This window comes from Ochlerotatus camptorhynchus, unplaced genomic scaffold, assembly GCF_037179485.1.
Source record: "Ochlerotatus camptorhynchus isolate MF236.1 unplaced genomic scaffold, CSIRO-AGI_Acam_v1.1 ptg000316l, whole genome shotgun sequence".
NCBI classification, from domain to species: Eukaryota; Metazoa; Arthropoda; class Insecta; order Diptera; family Culicidae; genus Ochlerotatus; species Ochlerotatus camptorhynchus.
The window spans coordinates 5,294,448-5,311,527 of record NW_027040804.1 but is presented as its reverse complement, the minus strand read 5'-3'; the positions used below and the strand labels follow the sequence as shown (position 1 = coordinate 5,311,527).

Sequence of the window (17,080 nt, the reverse complement as noted above, 5' to 3'; positions counted from 1 at the left end):
TATTCCATGTTGGGAGAGCTGTTATTACTTCATGCTAATTGAACGAGCTCAATATTGAAGTCAGCCGTGGCCCAATGGAATCGAGCGCAGACACGAAAAGCATCACAGCTCAACAGTTCTGGATCGAATCCCAAATCAGCTACAATAAAAAAAAACACAACTGTGAAAGCTCCCACTGCCTGGTGTTTATTTTTCGATTTATTTTTAGAAATCGATTAAATATATGTGTCAAAAGAATAAGTAAATTTCATGTGATTTTCACATAAACTTTACTTCGATTGATTTATGACACATATATTATATTGTGGTGAAAAGTAAAGCTTATGCTTATGGGTTTCAAATCCATTTCAGTTAATTATTATAATTTGACCGATTTTCATTTATCATATGGCGATCATATAAAAGTTTTCAAATTATCAGCATTGTCAATGTATCAGATATTCATATAGAATTTACCTGACACATTTTCAATCATATCATTTTCAATGGATTATCTTATAGCGCAAAATTATTAGACTTCCACATAACAGGAATATGTCAAATTGGTTCAGTGTATTACAGCGAACCACACGCTATTTCAAAACTACCCAAATTTGGGTAGAATCCACACAGATCGGTCAAAAATGAACCTACCCAAAAATGGGTAAACATGTATTTACCCAAATCTGGGTAAACGTACCTGCGACAGACACTGGGTAACGGTTACTCAGATGTTGACATTTGATAACATGGTAAACTTATTATTATTATTATTTAACTTTATTAAGAAGGCTTTCAGCCATGGGCTTTACATGGTAAACTTCACCCATTTTAATAGCAATTAGTATCAAACATAACCTACACCGACTAGCTCTTCTAGCCTGTTATTGATTATTGAGGTCATATTGTCGGAAAAATATATAACTACGCAATACGACATTGAAGCGAAAAGCGTCACCTCGAGTGTCACAGAATATCTCGATAACCTAGAATGAGGAGAATGTTCAAGGTCGAGAAACTAACAATATACTTACTAGGGTAGAGAACTACTTCGGCCTAATCGCCCATTTTGGGCCTATCGAGCAGAATACTTCAAATAAATCCATGATTTCAGAGTTAACAAGTCAAATATGCGTTTGTTACGATACTTGAGTAAATAAGCTACCGAACGAAGTCAATGAGAACGCGTGGTATAAAGGTTTGCATCCATTATTTCCAAAACAAAAGAAACGCTCCGACCGAATCAATTTTCATCTTCCTTCGATAGGCCGATGTGAATTCATTGGCGTTTCGATGGCGTTTCAATGCGTTAGGCCGAGTTTAGAATCCGTAGGCCGAGTTTGGTGTCAAGAAGCAGTGTTAGACTTTTGACAACATCTCAACAATTGGTTTCTCTTTTTCAAATCTTGCGGTACGTGCGGAAAGGTAAATAAATTTGAAAGCCATCAGTAATAATAATATTCTGTTTGGTGCTAAACTGCGCTAGATTAAAAAAGACTAAGTGCGGGTTGTGCTTAATAGGCCGGAAATGAGGTAGTTAACCCTAACTATATCTGCTAGTAGCATTCGCCATATTTTGAGCATTAAAACTTTCACTGGAAGCGCAACAATCTTCTTTTCATACCTGCGTCATTTTTTACTTTGGGAAAATTTCGATTAGAATTATTTACCCAAAATCTGGGTAGATTCTACTCATCAGAACAAAACAAGTTTAACCAGATTTTGACAACTCCTTAAGGCCCAAGCGCAATGTGGGCGGAAGCGGAACGGAAACGGAAAGTTTGACAGTTGTCACAAATGACATCAAAAAGCTATGTGTCCCACACATGAATTTTTGCAATGTGATCAACAAATGATATTTATGTGTCGGACACATACTTAATATGTGTACACATAAAAGCCATGTGTAACCACACATACTATTCATTTGACTGATAAATTTCATGTGTGCTTCTGGGTGGATTCTTTTTGTGTGTGGTCACATGAAAATCATGTGGAATTTCACATGAAAATTCACGAATAAAAATGTGTGGAATTATATTAGTGTATGTATGAGTGCTCATTGCAAGACAGGCTATATTACCAAGTACCACCAAGCCCGCTAACTATACCCGATAATCGCCCTTTTTGCTATATAAGGTAAATATAGGGTTTCCTAACTTTATATCAGCCGTACATCAGCCTTATACCCCGTTCACATTACAGTCTATATCACGTAATATAGGCTGTCTTGCAATGAGCATTCATACAAAGGATTTCCAGTGAAAACTAGATGTATGAGTGCTCATTGCAAGACACCGTATATCACGTGATATACGCTGTAATGTGAACGGGGTATTATATATCGCAAAAAGGGTGATTAGCGGGCTTGTTGGTTACTTGGGTTACTTGATATAAGCCATAGTCTGTACGGGGTATTAAATGCTTGTTCGATGAACAACTTGTGAGAGTTATGTCTGTTCGTCTGTGATATTACACTCAAAAAATTCCACAGGTCATCATCATGTGTCTAACACTTAATTTTGCACTTATTGTGAAACACATCCATTTCATGTGTGAATCTTTTGCTTTGAACCATACGTCAACACTATTGGTTCGAATTGTGATACACACTTGGAGTCTATGCACATGTGCCTCACTTGGTGATATCAATAGCTTTGCACGCCATAGTTCAATGTTCTACAATATTCTACTTTACTGACAAATATATAAACAAAGTTGACAGAGGGCAGAGCATAAACATGCCTTTTTTAAATGGGTCAGATTTGGGAATTGATCCTGTACTGTTGTGGGATGTACTGCTGCCGTTGTCTACGTATACGATCTCACTAGGCCACGGTTGTTCTCATATATGAGGCTGGTTGATAAGGATGAAGTCACAACTCATGTGTTCTATGTTTACCTTGCAGAACAAGCCATTCACATAGCATTGAAATGCAAAACACTTCAAATCCACCGGTTTTAAACAGTAGTGTGATTCATTGTGAAATACACTTGAATTGATAGAGAAAGATTATTCAAAGTTTGAAACACCAGAAATCAACGTGTAAAACACATTGAACCATGGTGAAATACACTTAAAATAAATGTAAAAGTGTTTAAACACTTCAATCAGACATGTGAGTGTAGGGTAGGTCCCTTTTTTTAACGAATTGTGTGAAATTTTACTCATTAATGTGCTTACGCTGGTTACCGTGTAGCGGACTTTACTCGCCACGTGCCTGCGCATTGACTTGCGTGCAGCCATGCGTATCAATAGATCAGTGCACGGTCCCTAACCTCACTTTTTGCTCCCTATCATTTTGCTTCTGAGTAAAAGAGATAGCAACGAATGGGAGCCAAAACAAACCACCCAAAACTGTCAAAACTTACGGGTGAGAGAAGAGTGCGGCAAATCTTCGTGAACTGATCAATAATCGCAGGTGGCCTTGCTGTTGCCGGTGAGGTCGTTGGACTCGCGTCGCTAGGCAACCCATCGATACTCAGACCCGTTCTTCGGTCACTTTTCAAACCTCTTCACCGCAGTGAAAAGTGTGGACACTGGCCGCCCGCCACCAGTAAGCAACCGGTTACTTTTCTCGCAACCGTCATCGTTCCTAGAATTGCAGCTCCCGTTCTCGATCGAAAAATATGGCTCCTGGGACCGAAGACAAATCCGATCAGCTGATCGCGGAAAACAGCAGCCCGAGAAGGGATTCAGCCGAGCAGCAGTCGGGTGAGATTTGATTTTTCTCCGATTAAAGTGAACTGCGAATGGGAAAGAAATTTTTTTCATTTTCAGCAGAAGTCGACGGCGCAGGAAAAGGAGGACAAGCAGCGGCGCATTGTCAGATAAAGTGTGCTAATTGTGATGGAATTTTTTCGCCGGTCAACTTCGACGAGCATGTGTGCGAGTACGATGAGCGGAAGAAACGAATCGAACCGGGAAACGTGCTGGACGGTCATCCGTGCTTCCGGCAGATCGAGCAGAATATGGAACAGTGGAAGAAGTTGACCAAGAAGAAGAGCCGCGTCACGGGTGGTGATGCGGATGAGACGAAGGACAAGAAGAAAAGTAAGGGTCTCATTGAGAAGGAAAGGCATCGATGCGGGCATTGCGAGCGAATGTTTGTGCATGTGTCTGGGTTGGAGAAGCATCGGGCGAAAGTACACCCGGAGATGGTTGGTCAGAAGGAAAAGGAGAAGGACAAGGACCCAACGGAGTCGTTCAAGGTATGCCTGAAATGTGCTAAATGTGGGATGATTTTCGGTTCGTTGGACAAAATGATGGAACACTTGGAGATGGTCGATTGGGAGTGGGAATTGGAACAGGAAGATGGCAGCTACATGGAAAACGGGAAGGTGTGCTTGCGCAAGGCATTCCGGATCGTCATTTTGACGTCAGTTTACCAGTGCGAATTTTGCGATAAGCATTTCTCGGATTTTCCCTCGCTGTATCAGCATGAATCGCTGCATGATCCAATTTCCGGGTACGAGTGCACCCTGTGTGAGATTCGGATCCCGTGCGTGAAGGATATGCTGTTCCATAGGTTGAACGAGTGTGTTTTTCGGGATGCGTGGAATGATGAATTTAGGAACCTGCCGAAGTATTTTGCCTGCAACGTGTGTGACGATCAATTTGAGAGCTTGGGAGCGCTCTACGAGCATCGCTACGGAAACTACCACCTGTTTCCACGGCCCTCGAAAATGGAGGAAAATGAGTCGTGTGATCAGTTGAAAGTGGGATGTGAGGTTTGCGGAACAAGCTTCGATAATGCAGACTCGATAATCTCTCACTACACGGATGTTCACTGCAAGAAGAAACAAAGCAATTTTGGGATTCGTCGTCAGCCTACCGAAAAACGTGACTCGACGACGACCACTACGAGTCCACCATGTTGTTCAACGAGACCGTACTTGTGCGAGCTTTGCGGTAAAACCTACACCCAGTCCAGCCACCTATGGCAACATCTGCGCTTCCATAATGGTATTCGTCCGTTTACATGCCCAGAAGCCGGTTGCAATCGTAGTTTCACTATTCGCCCAGATCTTAAAGATCACATTCGGAAGTGCCACACCGGCGAGCGTCCGTATCATTGCACCCTTTGCGACAAGCGTTTCCTGACCGGATCGGTGTACTACCAGCATCGGCTTATTCATCGTGGCGAACGCCGTTATGGCTGCGAAGAGTGCGGTAAGCGCTTCTATCGAGCAGATGCACTGAAGAACCATCAAAGAATCCACTCCGGTAAATAGTTTCAGCTTTTTAACCAAATTGTCCTTTAAAAAGTTCATCGATTATTTCTGATTCAATTAGGTGAGAAACCATTTGCCTGTCACCACTGCCCGAAGCAGTTTCGGCAGCGTGGCGATCGTGAGAAACATATACGGGTAAAGCATTCCGGTCCTTCCGAGAAACAAGAATCATCGTTGGCCTACCAAGGCACACCGCTGACCAGTCGTACCAGGTCAAAAAGACAGCAGCAGCAGCGCAGGGGTGGCCCCAAGAGATTGTCTCAGCAAGTGGAACCCCCGGAGGAACCTGCCGTCGTGGAACAGGTTATAGATGGATCACAAGTGATTTACGTCGGTGAAGTGTCCCTGCCGGCTAGTTTGTTTCAACCAATTATGAACGATATTGATATGTTATGAAGTTTTCTTTCGCGCATGCTTAATTATTGCACATTTTTTTTTTTTGGTGTTTTGTTTCCGTTTTCGATTTTATTAGGGTAGGAAATTTCCAGAAAATTGTGGTCTGAATTTCAATTCTTGACAACGCAGAAATTTAATATATTGTACCTACGCTATGAATTCTTAATATATTCTAGATTAACAAACTACGAGTAGTTTAATTTGATCCATTTGATTTCCTACAAATTTTCATGTACTAAATCGATTTTTTTTTTCTTTTCTCTTCGCAGGAAGTGCCGGACGCATACGACTACAGCTACAGTGGGAACCATTCCTATCACCAGCAGCACCCACCGCCCGACGGGAGCAGCGGAAACTCCTGTAGCGATGCCGTGATGATCAAGATCGATGTTCCTCCACCGATGCCTAACGAGCAACGTTTTCCGAAGGAAATTTGGAAAACGTTTCTAGCACTGATGATGCTGGCGTTCAACTTCATTTTGGCAACGGTTTCGTTGGCAATGGTACACGATCGGGTGCCGAACCGGGACACCTATGGACCGCTGCCCGATGTGGTGCTGGACAACATGCGGCCGTTGGAGTGGGCACTGGACGTCAGTGAAGTGCTCATTATGGTGGTGGTGAACTCGTGCGTCCTGCTGATCACCTTTCATAAACATCGGTAAGATTTTTGCTTGCTTTTTTATGCAAGAAAATATTGAATATTATGAAGATTCTATTCACAATTCCATAATACGTGAACATTACAGCATGTGGTTGCTGATTATTCAACTGTTCTACTGGCTGTAGACACAAGTCTTGGTGATTATAAAAACTGATCTAGAAAAGCTAAATTGATCATAGATCAAAACAATTTCGGCCATTTTTTTGTATTCACTTCTATTCTCTATTCCGTACGATGGATTTCCCATACAATTTTTTTTTTGTACGGGATATTCGTTTCGAACGGAATACAAAATAGGATTGATTGACATGTTGTAAAATCAGTATTATAATCTATTGCAGCTGGAAATTAATTCACAACACCTGGTTCCTTGTTCTCAAAAATCGACCATCCGAGTTCGAAAACCGCTCTCACCAATCTGTATTATAAATTGCGCCTCCATTTCAGGTTCATAGTGATGCGAAGGATATTCTTGGTGATGGCACTGCTCTACTTCATGCGGTCAATCACCATGTACGTGACGGTACTACCAATTTCCAGTACCTCGTACTACTGTAGCCCCAAGTCGAACTCTACGACACCGTTGGAGATCATGAAACGTGCCTTCCAGCTAATTTCCGGCTTCGGGCTGTCGATCAATGGCAAGCACATCTACTGCGGCGACTACATCTATAGTGGCCACACGGTGACGCTGGTGATGGGCTACCTGATTATCGCCGAATGTAAGTCTTCAACGAAGTAATCTTTTTGGAAACGGGGTAACTAACACTGCTTTTTTTTACGTTGCACTTGTAGACTCACCAAAGAAGTTCTGGATTATCCATTGGCTCGCGTGGTGTGCCAGTTTGGCTGGCGTTTCGTTTGTGTTGCTTGCCCACGGTCACTACACCGTCGACGTGCTGATTGCATACTACGTGACAACGAGACTGTTCTGGACGTACCACACTCTGGCGAACAATAGTCTTCTGCTTAAGGTAGGTCATTCGCTTGGAGCTAGTTTCAGTCGGCTAATCAAATTCCCCCCCCCCCCCTCTCAACAGCAAAACGGTCACAACTACATTGGCCGCGAGTGGTGGTTCTTCATCTTCCGTTACTTTGAAAGGAACGTTCGCGGACCGGTACCGCTGCAGTATGACTGTCCATTTCCGATTCCTTGGACGAAAAAAGCGCAAAAACTGCCCAACCGTGAAAGCTGATGAGCATAAGGAAGAACCACTCCTAAAGCAGACGCAAGCGGAGCAGATATCGCACAGGACAACGTGGCTCAGCGGAAGCCAAAGCAATAGAAAACATCCGTTTTAGCTGTTAGTAGTTTGTAAAGTTAGGAAGCTGTGCTGTCACAGTAGAAACATTTACCCGGCATCGACAACAAACGGAAGCAGCAAATCCAAAACGCATAAGACTTGATTATGATCCTATTTTTCTAGGAGCTAGTAAGTGTACCGAATCGTTTTAAGTTGTAAAAATCTTTACCCAAATTGTTCCATTGAATGAAAAACTCGTGTTGATGTTTTTATGTGAAACCAGTTTGTGAATAACAAACCACCGCTTATTGGAAAGCAACCGATTTTTGGTGTAGTTTCTAAGTGTTGTAAGTTAACATAGCTTTTATAGCGAATCAAACAAAAAATGAGATACCTACAAAACCTAAACGGCAGCCGACGGCTACTTCTAGTCAGCTGTGTCAATGATAGAGTGGAACATGAAGCCAATCTAATGTAGAAGCGAATGCTACAGACATTTTAGACATAACAGAATATTACACCTAAGCAGAAAAAACATGAAATTCTAAGCTGCCTTCTTATCATATTATAGGAAACCCCGTTTTAGAGAGAAATTGTATCGAAAACCATGTGATAATCATTAGAGACAATTCAATTTTACTGTAGTTTATTTATAGGACGATAGCAAATGAACAGAAGCATCTAATCGATATTTTCAATTCCTCGGTCATACAACGGAAACAGCAGAAATCTTAGCACAGATCTTAATTCGAAGAAAAATTATACCAACCAACCTACACAACAGTCATTAATGCGTTGTTCTATGGTGTATCTCACGGGTCTATTTCTTCACCTCCACTTAACATCCACATTCTCGTTTACGTTGGAACCGTATTTTTCATACAAAAAAAAAATTGTATGGAATATAAGGTTCGAACGTTAAACGAGATAATTTTAGTGTAAACCTGTTGAAGATATTGGTCCTAAGTAAGCCTTATCTTGAAACTTCAAGAGCACATTATTTGTCAGCTCCCACAAAACATTCGATAATGAAATTGCAACTACCTGTTTGCTGCGCTGTTTCATGATTGTATGTTTTGTTGAAGCTGACATGCGTGCTCTTGAGGTTTCAAGATACGGCTTCCTCAGCGATTCACCTTAAGCAACTGCGTGTAAAAAATTATTCTAACGAGAGCAATCGAATCAATCAGAACCTGTTTTTGCTGGTCCAAAATTTCATCAGTGTGCCTTGAATATCAATCTTTTCCAAACAAGTAGAAATTAATAAATTTAAATAACAACAGTTGTCTGGTGTCTTTATTTGATATTGTGAAAAGTTGAGAAACAATGACCATGTACCCAAAGCTGTGCTTAGGGACCTCACTGTGCAAGTTGTTTCGACTTGCGAAATGAGGCCCCATGAATACCGTTCGGCCCCCCGGTGTAGTAGTTAACATCCATATCTCTCACGCCAAAGACACGAGTTCAAATCTCATTCCAGGACAAGGCAAGCCGACCAATGCATTAGTTGCTTGGCCCTTATTGGGTGTGTTACTTCACGGTGAATACGAAGTGAAGTGACAACTTTTCACTCACGGTGAAGTGATTCCCATTTCCCATTTCAAAGGGTCCTATCTGCTTTGAACGATTTTCTTCATCGACTGTCTCTTTTGATATAACCACGGCTATGTAAACAGACTTCGTACACTCTAAAAATTCCACACGTTTGATCGAAGTGTTTAAACACTTGATTTTTTAAAAGCACAATCACATTTCAAGAGCCACATGTGAAAATGGCATACAAGCTTTTTGTAAACAAACCTTTGTAAGCCTTGTTCTCGCCAACCGAGGGTCACCCACGCAAAGCAACAACATCATCGGGAAGGGGAAAGTTTACCCTACCCGGTGATGTTGATGGTTTGCGTGGGTGTCATGTAGGTGGCGAGAAAAGGGCATAAAAAGGCTTGTTTACTAAAAGCTTGTATGCCCTTTTCACATGTTGTTCTTGATTTACATTAAGTGTATTTCACCTTGGTTCAATGTGTTATACACGTTAATTTCTAGTGTTTCAAACTTTGAAATGTTGAAAATCTTTCACTATCTATTCAAGTGTATTGCACATTGAATCACACTACTGTTCAAAACAGATGGATTTAAAGTGTTTTGCATTTCAATGCGTTGTGAATTGCTTGCTCAGAAAGGTAAACATCGAAAACAAGAGTTGTGACTTTATCCTATCAACCCGCCTCGGTTGTGCTCATATCAAGAGCCACATGTGAAAAGGGCATACAAGCTTTTTGTAAACAAACCTTTGTTAGCCTTGTTCTCGCCAACCGAGGGTCACCCACGCAAAGCAATAACGTGGGGAAAGTTTACCCTACCCGGTGATGTTGATGGTTTGCGTGGGTGTCATGTAGGTGGCGAGAAAAGGGTATAAAAAGGCTTGTTTACAAAAAGCTTGTATGCCCTTTTCACATGTTGTTCTTGATATGAGCACAACCGTGGCACAGTGGGATCGAACGAAGACTCCGGCAGCAGCACACCCCAACAGTCCATGATCGAATCCCAAATCAGACCAATTAAAAAGATATGTGAAAGCTCTGGCCTCTGGCAATTTTGTTTATATATTTGTCGATTCATTTTTAGAGTCGAAGTCGATAAAGTAGAATATTGTAGAATATTGAACTATGATGTGCAAAGCTATTGATATCACCATATGAGCCACATAGAATCCAAGTGTGTCACAATTGGGTTCTTTAAGGGTATTGAGGTAAATGCATATTCGTAATCTGCATTAAAAATGGAGCCCAAACCCAAAATTTCATCAATTTTGGTACACTGGAACTATTTTAAATAAGAACGATTACATATGCAAAAATCACCTTATTAGCGCCCCTCGGTGTCACTTTGTATGGGAGCGAGCTGTCATTTTGTCAGTTTAGTGTCAAACAGTGAAGTTATTATTTTGGTTTAAATCTTGATTTAAAAATCGAGATGAAAGTGTGTGGGTTCGAAAAAAATATCGCTGTGCTCAGAAAAAGAAGCTCTTTCAGATGATATTTAAAAACCAATATATTTTTCAAAATTAAAGAACCCAATTCAAATCCATAGTGTTCAGGCATGATTCATAGCACAAGATTCACACATTAAAGGGATGTGTATCACAATAAGCGCAAAATAAGTGTGAGACACATGATGTTGACGTGTAGAATTTTTTGAGTGTACTATTTTGCCATTTAGCAGCGTTGGCAGATTGTTTTAATAATTATCGGTATCAAAGGTATTAAAAAATCGGTATTTACTATTTATTTAATTTTATATTTTTGCCGTTTTTGAAAGCGAAAATTTTAACGATGCTGACGACTGGGATTCGAGGGGAATTGCTTTGTTTGACGGCTTTCTCAGTCTTAAAACCACAGACAAACACACGTAACTCTTCATTGTGTATCTTCGTTCACGCATTTAACGGTTGATTTGAATATTACAAGTTCCGCGAACTACTCGCCGCAGCGCTGGCATCGGATCACTTTGACGTTTCTATACATTCTATAGAACTTTTATGCAATATTGTTTGCGAGTTAACGAGCAAGCTTGTTTTACGCGAGAAGCCCAAGAGATGTCGTTACTGAGGTCCTATGTTTTGAGATACTATGTTTTCAAGAAAAACTTTTTCAAAGAGTTACGTCTGTTTGTCTGTGTTAAAACACTCTTTAATTTTTTTAATTTAATTTTTTTAATTATCGTTGTCCTCAAGTGGTGATCAAAATTGTGACCAAATAGTGTTTTTTCAATGAAATATCATTAAATGAAACCAAAATATGGAAAATCAGTCACAATAACGACTAAACTATTGACAATAACGACAAACAATATTTTCCCTTGAAAAAAGCCACAATCTATGGCCAAAATTTCGGGCAGATTGCATCGTAGTCATTGCATTGTTTTAAGACTGAGAAAGCCATTGATCGAATCAAAATTTTAGCTTTTGAACTATGATCGGAAAATTCCGGAAGAAAACTCCGGGGAATGTTTGAATTAGCTTCTGAATGGAGCTGAAAAACATCCAGAGAAGACGAAAGAAGCTCTCCTGGATGAAGTTCGAGAAAAGCTAGAAAAACCTCCGGGAAACTTCCAAGACACGAATTGATAAACTTGTGGCGAAAATTTAAATAAACTATCGGAAAAAAATCGGGTGTCACATCCAAAGGAAGCCAGAAAAGTTTCGGAAACCAGAAGTAGCCATTTCTAGGGAAAGCCAGAAGAAGCTCGGAAGAACCTTCCAATAGAAGTCGAACAAAACAACCTTTGACTTATGGTCAAACTTCCAGAAGAAGACGAAAGAAATTTATGGGAGAATTAATTGAACTTCCTTGAGAAAACGAAATAAACTTCCTGGAGACGCTGGCAGAAACTTCTTAAGGTAGATTGGAAAAAAAAACATCTGTAGAAAGTCGGAAGCCAGAGCGCTTACGGAACAGTCGAAAGAAACAAGGACATAATTCCGGAAGAAAGAGATTCCTGAGGAATGTTCTAATGATCCAGAAAATTTTCCTGATATTCAAAAAACATCCCTGAAGACTCCGAAATTTCCCTGAAGTTTTCGGAACATTCTTGAAATGCATTTAGGAATATTCCATAATTCCTCGAAATTCCTTAAAAGTTCTTGTAATTTTCCTAAAATTAGGGGCTGTTTTGGAGTTCTCTGGTCATCCTCGAAGCGCTCGGAACTTCCCTGATTATAATAAGACTACCGGAATATCTCTAATCATCTTAGAAGGTCTCTGGTTTCTTGAAGATTACAAAATCTCTTAAGTTCTCTCACAATTTTCTTGAATTTATTGTAACATCATCATTGAAGTTCTCTGATCGAGCAATTAATTATTTTATTTATCCATTCCCGGAGAGAAAATTCCATTACTTGTTGATATATTTAATTGTATACTTGTAAATACTCATTTAATAATCAGATTCGGAATATGAGTGATGGGGGAGCTTATTGTGTTCGTGAGTCCGCCGTTTAGGCTGGATTTATTGATTTAAATCTTTAAGTAGATTCTCAGCTCTTCAATTATGGAATTTTTTTAGAATAATACCATTACACTTTTTCAGCCTTCGTTCACATCATTGTAATGTATGATAACAAGTGCATGAAAACTGTTAACTGTCCAAATAACCTCGATTTTCCTGACTATTGATTCATTATTAAAGTTTACCAATATTTATAAAAGCATTCCATATTGTGTTTAAAGATTCCATAGTGCATAATAAAGATTTTGTTTCAATTCCAATAAAATATCTAATAAATCAGTTAAATGTACGGAGGTTAACTAAAATCGAGCTTATTTGTATTTTGTAGCACCGTAAAACGAGGTATCTTTGATAATGTGGTTAACTTTGATAGTATAATATAAAGAATGATTTACTCGCTGTGCGTTTTCCAAATAAGAAACATTGATTCCATATTGTAGCTTATACCCCGTACAGACTATGGCTTATATCATGTAATATAGGCTGTCTTGCAATGAGCACTCATACATCTAGTTTTCACTGCAAATCCTATGTATGAGTGCTCATTGCAAGTCAGCATATATTACATGATATAAGCCATAGTCTGTCCAGGGTATTAGGGTATTTCCGTTGATACAAAAATATTGAAAAACCATTTTCGTGTTTTTCGCGCTTTTGAAAAAGCACGCAAACCATCACTTATGAAATGTTTTTCCGATGCAGCCATCACAAATTCAATGTTGAATTATTATTGCTTTTAAAGTTTTCTGATTATATACTCATTCAAAGTTTCATATTTAAAGAACTAAATTGTTTGAGTTTCACTCATTTTTTTTTCTACATTCATCGAGCATTATCAAAGTAACCCCAAATCAAAATGCAGAAGTTAGGTCACAAAACTAAAAAAATAGTGCAAATGCTTTAATTTTCGTTCAACATATTACTAACGAATTAACTCTTGGATCCTCAGTACTTGTTTTAAAAATATAAAATTTGAAAAACATTCATTGTTTTACGGTACTTGTTTATTTTACATTCATTATATTTTATATATTGCATGACTAGTAAATTATTTTTATTTCACATATTTAAAATCTCATTATATCATTGTAACTATAATTTTCATTTACAGAAGGTGTATCAAATATCAAATCATTGTTATTTACATTTATTTTATAATAATATAATATGATATCTATGGTTTTCAGAACTTGGATTACCCAGAGAATAAATTGAATATGGTTAAATTGTTTTACCTTTGCAGAGTTTTGCTATTTCAAGAATTAATCATTGATGCTTATTTTTATAACTCTTGTATGCTCAAACAACCTCGATTATTTAGCAAATTGATTCTTTACTTAAATTGTGAATTCATTAAATAGGCAAAGTTGAGTTCAATCATACCATGCAATTAAAATATTCATTTTAATTTGAGTGACTAAAATCGAGGTTTTCTGTATTTTCCAGTGGCGTTTCCTAACCTCGATCTACCTGTGCACCAACTCTCAAAACATAAATAATAATCAATATATTGCTTGCAATAGATAGATATCGAGTAAACTAGAAGATTGAGTGTATTTTCAACCGATTCGAATATGAATATGGCATCAAATCTGGTTTTGAAAGTTGGTGCACAGGTAAATAGTGAGGTTACGGGACGCCACTGGTATTTTGTTATATTTTCTGTGTTTTAAGGAAATACCTGCATACATACATACATTTTGCATTTCACTACATATATTATATAAATTATACATTGCATGATATACTATTACCTTTAGCTTAATATTTCAGTTTACCCAAGCAAGTCATCGAAATTAATATGAAGCTGATGAACCAGAAACATTAAATAATATTATATGTTTATAATTTTTAAGCAGGTTATTTCTCGTCATGTTAGTTATTCATCACAATTTTTAGCATTATTGTTAATATCATTCGAGCAAAATATATTTAATTGCTAAATATATCCTATACATTTCAGTGTTGCATCCACCTGTTGTGAGCTGAGGAGGTGTAGAGCTGCATCTTATTATATGTAAAATACTTCTTAATTGCAGTAGCAACTATATTATCCATATAAATGTATTTCATTATGTCACATTTTAATGTTCTGATATATTTCATTTCTCCATTGCATATAATTTCATTATGTATATAAATAAATACTGGGTTGGGAGGGAGCATCAGGGTATCATTCAAACTGAAACTGGACGATGGTATGATTGACAGCCGGAGTCTAGGAGGGAATAAACACTATCATTGTGTTTATCCTACCGATTCGATTGTGGTGGTGTGAATTCTACTCCAACAGTTTCAGGGCGATTGACGCGCCCTTCTTAACAAACCATCCAGTAGGAAGCTTAATAAGTATTGCGAATTGTGTTATTCGATTTGTTGGAGCGTATCGTTGGAAGGAGATTCTTAAATTCCCGTGGATTTCGCGTAAGTGTCTCTGCTTACGGGTCCACCCCTCCGTTTTTGGCCCTTCATACAGCGATATAGTGAATTCAGATTGGTAGCTCAAATTGATCCTGCTATTAAGTGGAGCTGCATACAAGACAAGTCTTGAAGGGATGGTGGCTACCTTACATACATACATACATACATACATCAGCATTGAAGTTCTCTGATCTTCCCGATTTTTTTTTAAAGTTATCGACACTGCCATTAAAAAGCATACAAATTCCCATAAAATGTTCCCACAATGATCTAATGTTCATGTAACTTCCCTGACGTTTCCTAAATTTGCATTGACATTGCTGAAGGTTTCGGAAATTGCCTGAGTTTCTCGGAACTCCTTTATAATTTCAGCAATTTCATTGAAATTAATTGGTCTGTCCTGATGCTCTCAGAGCTTCACTAAAGTTCCAGAAAACCATTAAATTTCCCTGAAGTTCTTTGGACTTGTGTAGCTTCCAAAATGTTTATGATGTTTCCTTAAGTTCACTGGAGTTCGCTGGACTTTTCTGATATTTCCGGGTTTTCAAATTTTAACAGAATTTAATGAAACCGTCTTTAATTTATCAAAACTTACACAAAAGTCTGGACTTTTCTGAAGTTTCAGAACTTCTTAAATGTGCCTGCAGCTAGTGTGGATCCGCAATAAAAATCTGCTCCGGGAAAGTTAAAAAAATTAAAGGGTTGTGTCCTAGACACGACCGTAGTATGACGTAGAACCTATCTATCTATCTCTATCTATGATGCATGATATATGCATTTAGGTTAACATCCGACGTCCCTAGGGAGCTCTTTTTTTTACTTATTTTGCAGAAAAAATACATCCGAAGTCCCTCCTTTTTTACATATTCTGCACTAAACATATGTTTTAAGCCCCGCAACTGACAGGATTTCCCGCCGTTTTATTATGATTGGAGGTGGGGCAGAACGTTTTTTTTTGTGCAGAATATGGAAAAAAGGATGGACTTTGGATGTTAATATAATTTCATATGTAGAGGTACATATATAGGTTACTGTTTTTACTAATAATTGTGGTTTGTTTAAAATTTATTTCCCGGAAAAAGTGATCGTCAAAGTCCATGTCTTTTTCGGGTTATTGTTGGGGTGGGGGGTTTGTTGTGAAGGGGGGAGGGGGTTTACATACATTGCTTTTCCTCATTTCTCATTGTGTCGCATTCCTCATTGTGATCACGCCGTTATTCACCTTTAGCCGCTGACTTAGTCCTGCTTGCTGCAGGACCTAGTGCCACGCCGTCCGAAGCGGTAATGAGCAGAGGCAGGAGAGCAGCGCTGATTTATATCTTTTCAGGTTCAAGTAGAATGATGTGCAACCAAGTGGTATTCGTTTATGATGACTGGGTTTGGGAAAAAGGCTTATTTCATGAAAACAGTGATAAAATTATCATTTGTACATTTTCAAAAGTTTAATTACAGAAAAATGGAAAAATATTTATTTAAGTAGTTTCGTAATGTAATATCATAGAGGTAACTCTAAGACAAGAAAGTCCCGAAAGAACGTGCTCAACTTTTTGGCTCATCTCTGGTACTCCCTTCGGTCCCAAGCTAATCGATTCACCCCTCGAAACATGGGAAAATCCACTAACCCCTCATTTTATCTGTCAAACTTTCATAGCGAATCAAAACAAACATTGTGTAGTAGTAGAATTTCGGCTAGAATGGGGTACGTTAATCGTTTGCTTGGGACCAATAGGCTAGTGAAGTAGTGAGCCAATTTAAAATCGTTAGTTTCGTATTGATTGTTGGTAATATCCTATCGATTGGCGTATTTGGATTTTAATTTCATCTATAAATGACAAAGTTACAAACGTTCAAAACCTAACACTCCTTCACCACACATATTTTTTGATTTGCACCACAGTATAGTCGACAAAGACGTAGTTCTACGTCAAAGCTGGCGGGAGAAGATGAAAGAATCATTCGAGCGAAGGCTGAAGAAGCTTCCAAGGTAAGGTTTAAGAAAATTCCAGGAAAAGTTGGATGAAACTTCAGGAAGTTTAAAAATGAATAAAAACTCTCGGAAGTTAAATAATGTTTCAAATATATTTCTCGATTGATGGGTAGTCAATTGGGTTCTTTAAGGGTATTGAGGGAAATG

General features: G+C 38.6%; 3 protein-coding genes across 4 annotated transcripts in view; 2 read left to right on the top strand and 1 right to left on the bottom strand.

Moving 5' to 3' along the window:
• The window catches only part of LOC135707683 (phosphatidylcholine:ceramide cholinephosphotransferase 1-like), a 51,036-nt gene extending 42,237 nt beyond the window's left edge, over window positions 1-8,799 (top strand). The window contains exons 2-5 of one of the 2 annotated variants that reach the window (XM_065229532.1): window positions 5,880-6,271; window positions 6,722-6,996; window positions 7,070-7,248; window positions 7,315-8,799. In XM_065229532.1, coding sequence (XP_065085604.1) covers window positions 5,880-6,271; window positions 6,722-6,996; window positions 7,070-7,248; window positions 7,315-7,470 — 1,002 coding nt within the window. In that variant the 3' untranslated portion in view covers window positions 7,471-8,799. The remainder of the gene's footprint in view (window positions 1-5,879; window positions 6,272-6,721; window positions 6,997-7,069; window positions 7,249-7,314) is intronic. The other variant, XM_065229533.1, reaches the window with a different exon arrangement.
• LOC135707684 (testis-specific zinc finger protein topi-like) lies at window positions 3,408-5,855 on the top strand. The gene is made up of 3 exons (XM_065229534.1): window positions 3,408-3,694; window positions 3,764-5,206; window positions 5,276-5,855. The coding sequence occupies exons 1-3, from the start codon at window positions 3,610-3,612 to the stop codon at window positions 5,608-5,610; spliced, it is 1,863 nt and encodes a 620-aa protein (XP_065085606.1). The 5' UTR covers window positions 3,408-3,609; the 3' UTR covers window positions 5,611-5,855.
• A 315-nt stretch (window positions 8,800-9,114) lies between the features above and the next one.
• The window catches only part of Cdk5alpha (Cdk5 activator-like protein), a 572,471-nt gene continuing 564,505 nt past the window's right edge, over window positions 9,115-17,080 (bottom strand). Inside the window, exon 5 of the transcript XR_010518254.1 lies at window positions 9,115-9,195. The gene's annotated coding sequence lies outside the window, so the exon portion shown is untranslated. The remainder of the gene's footprint in view (window positions 9,196-17,080) is intronic.

Bases quoted from the DNA above. Each gene is read 5' to 3' on its own strand.
- LOC135707684 (XM_065229534.1), top strand. From the start codon at position 3,610: ATGGCTCCTGGGACCGAAGACAAATCCGATCAGCTGATCGCGGAAAAC. The intron at 3,695-3,763 runs GTGAGATTTGAT...CATTTTCAGCAG, and splicing joins TTCAGCCGAGCAGCAGTCGG to AAGTCGACGGCGCAGGAAAA. The intron at 5,207-5,275 runs GTAAATAGTTTC...TGATTCAATTAG, and splicing joins CCATCAAAGAATCCACTCCG to GTGAGAAACCATTTGCCTGT.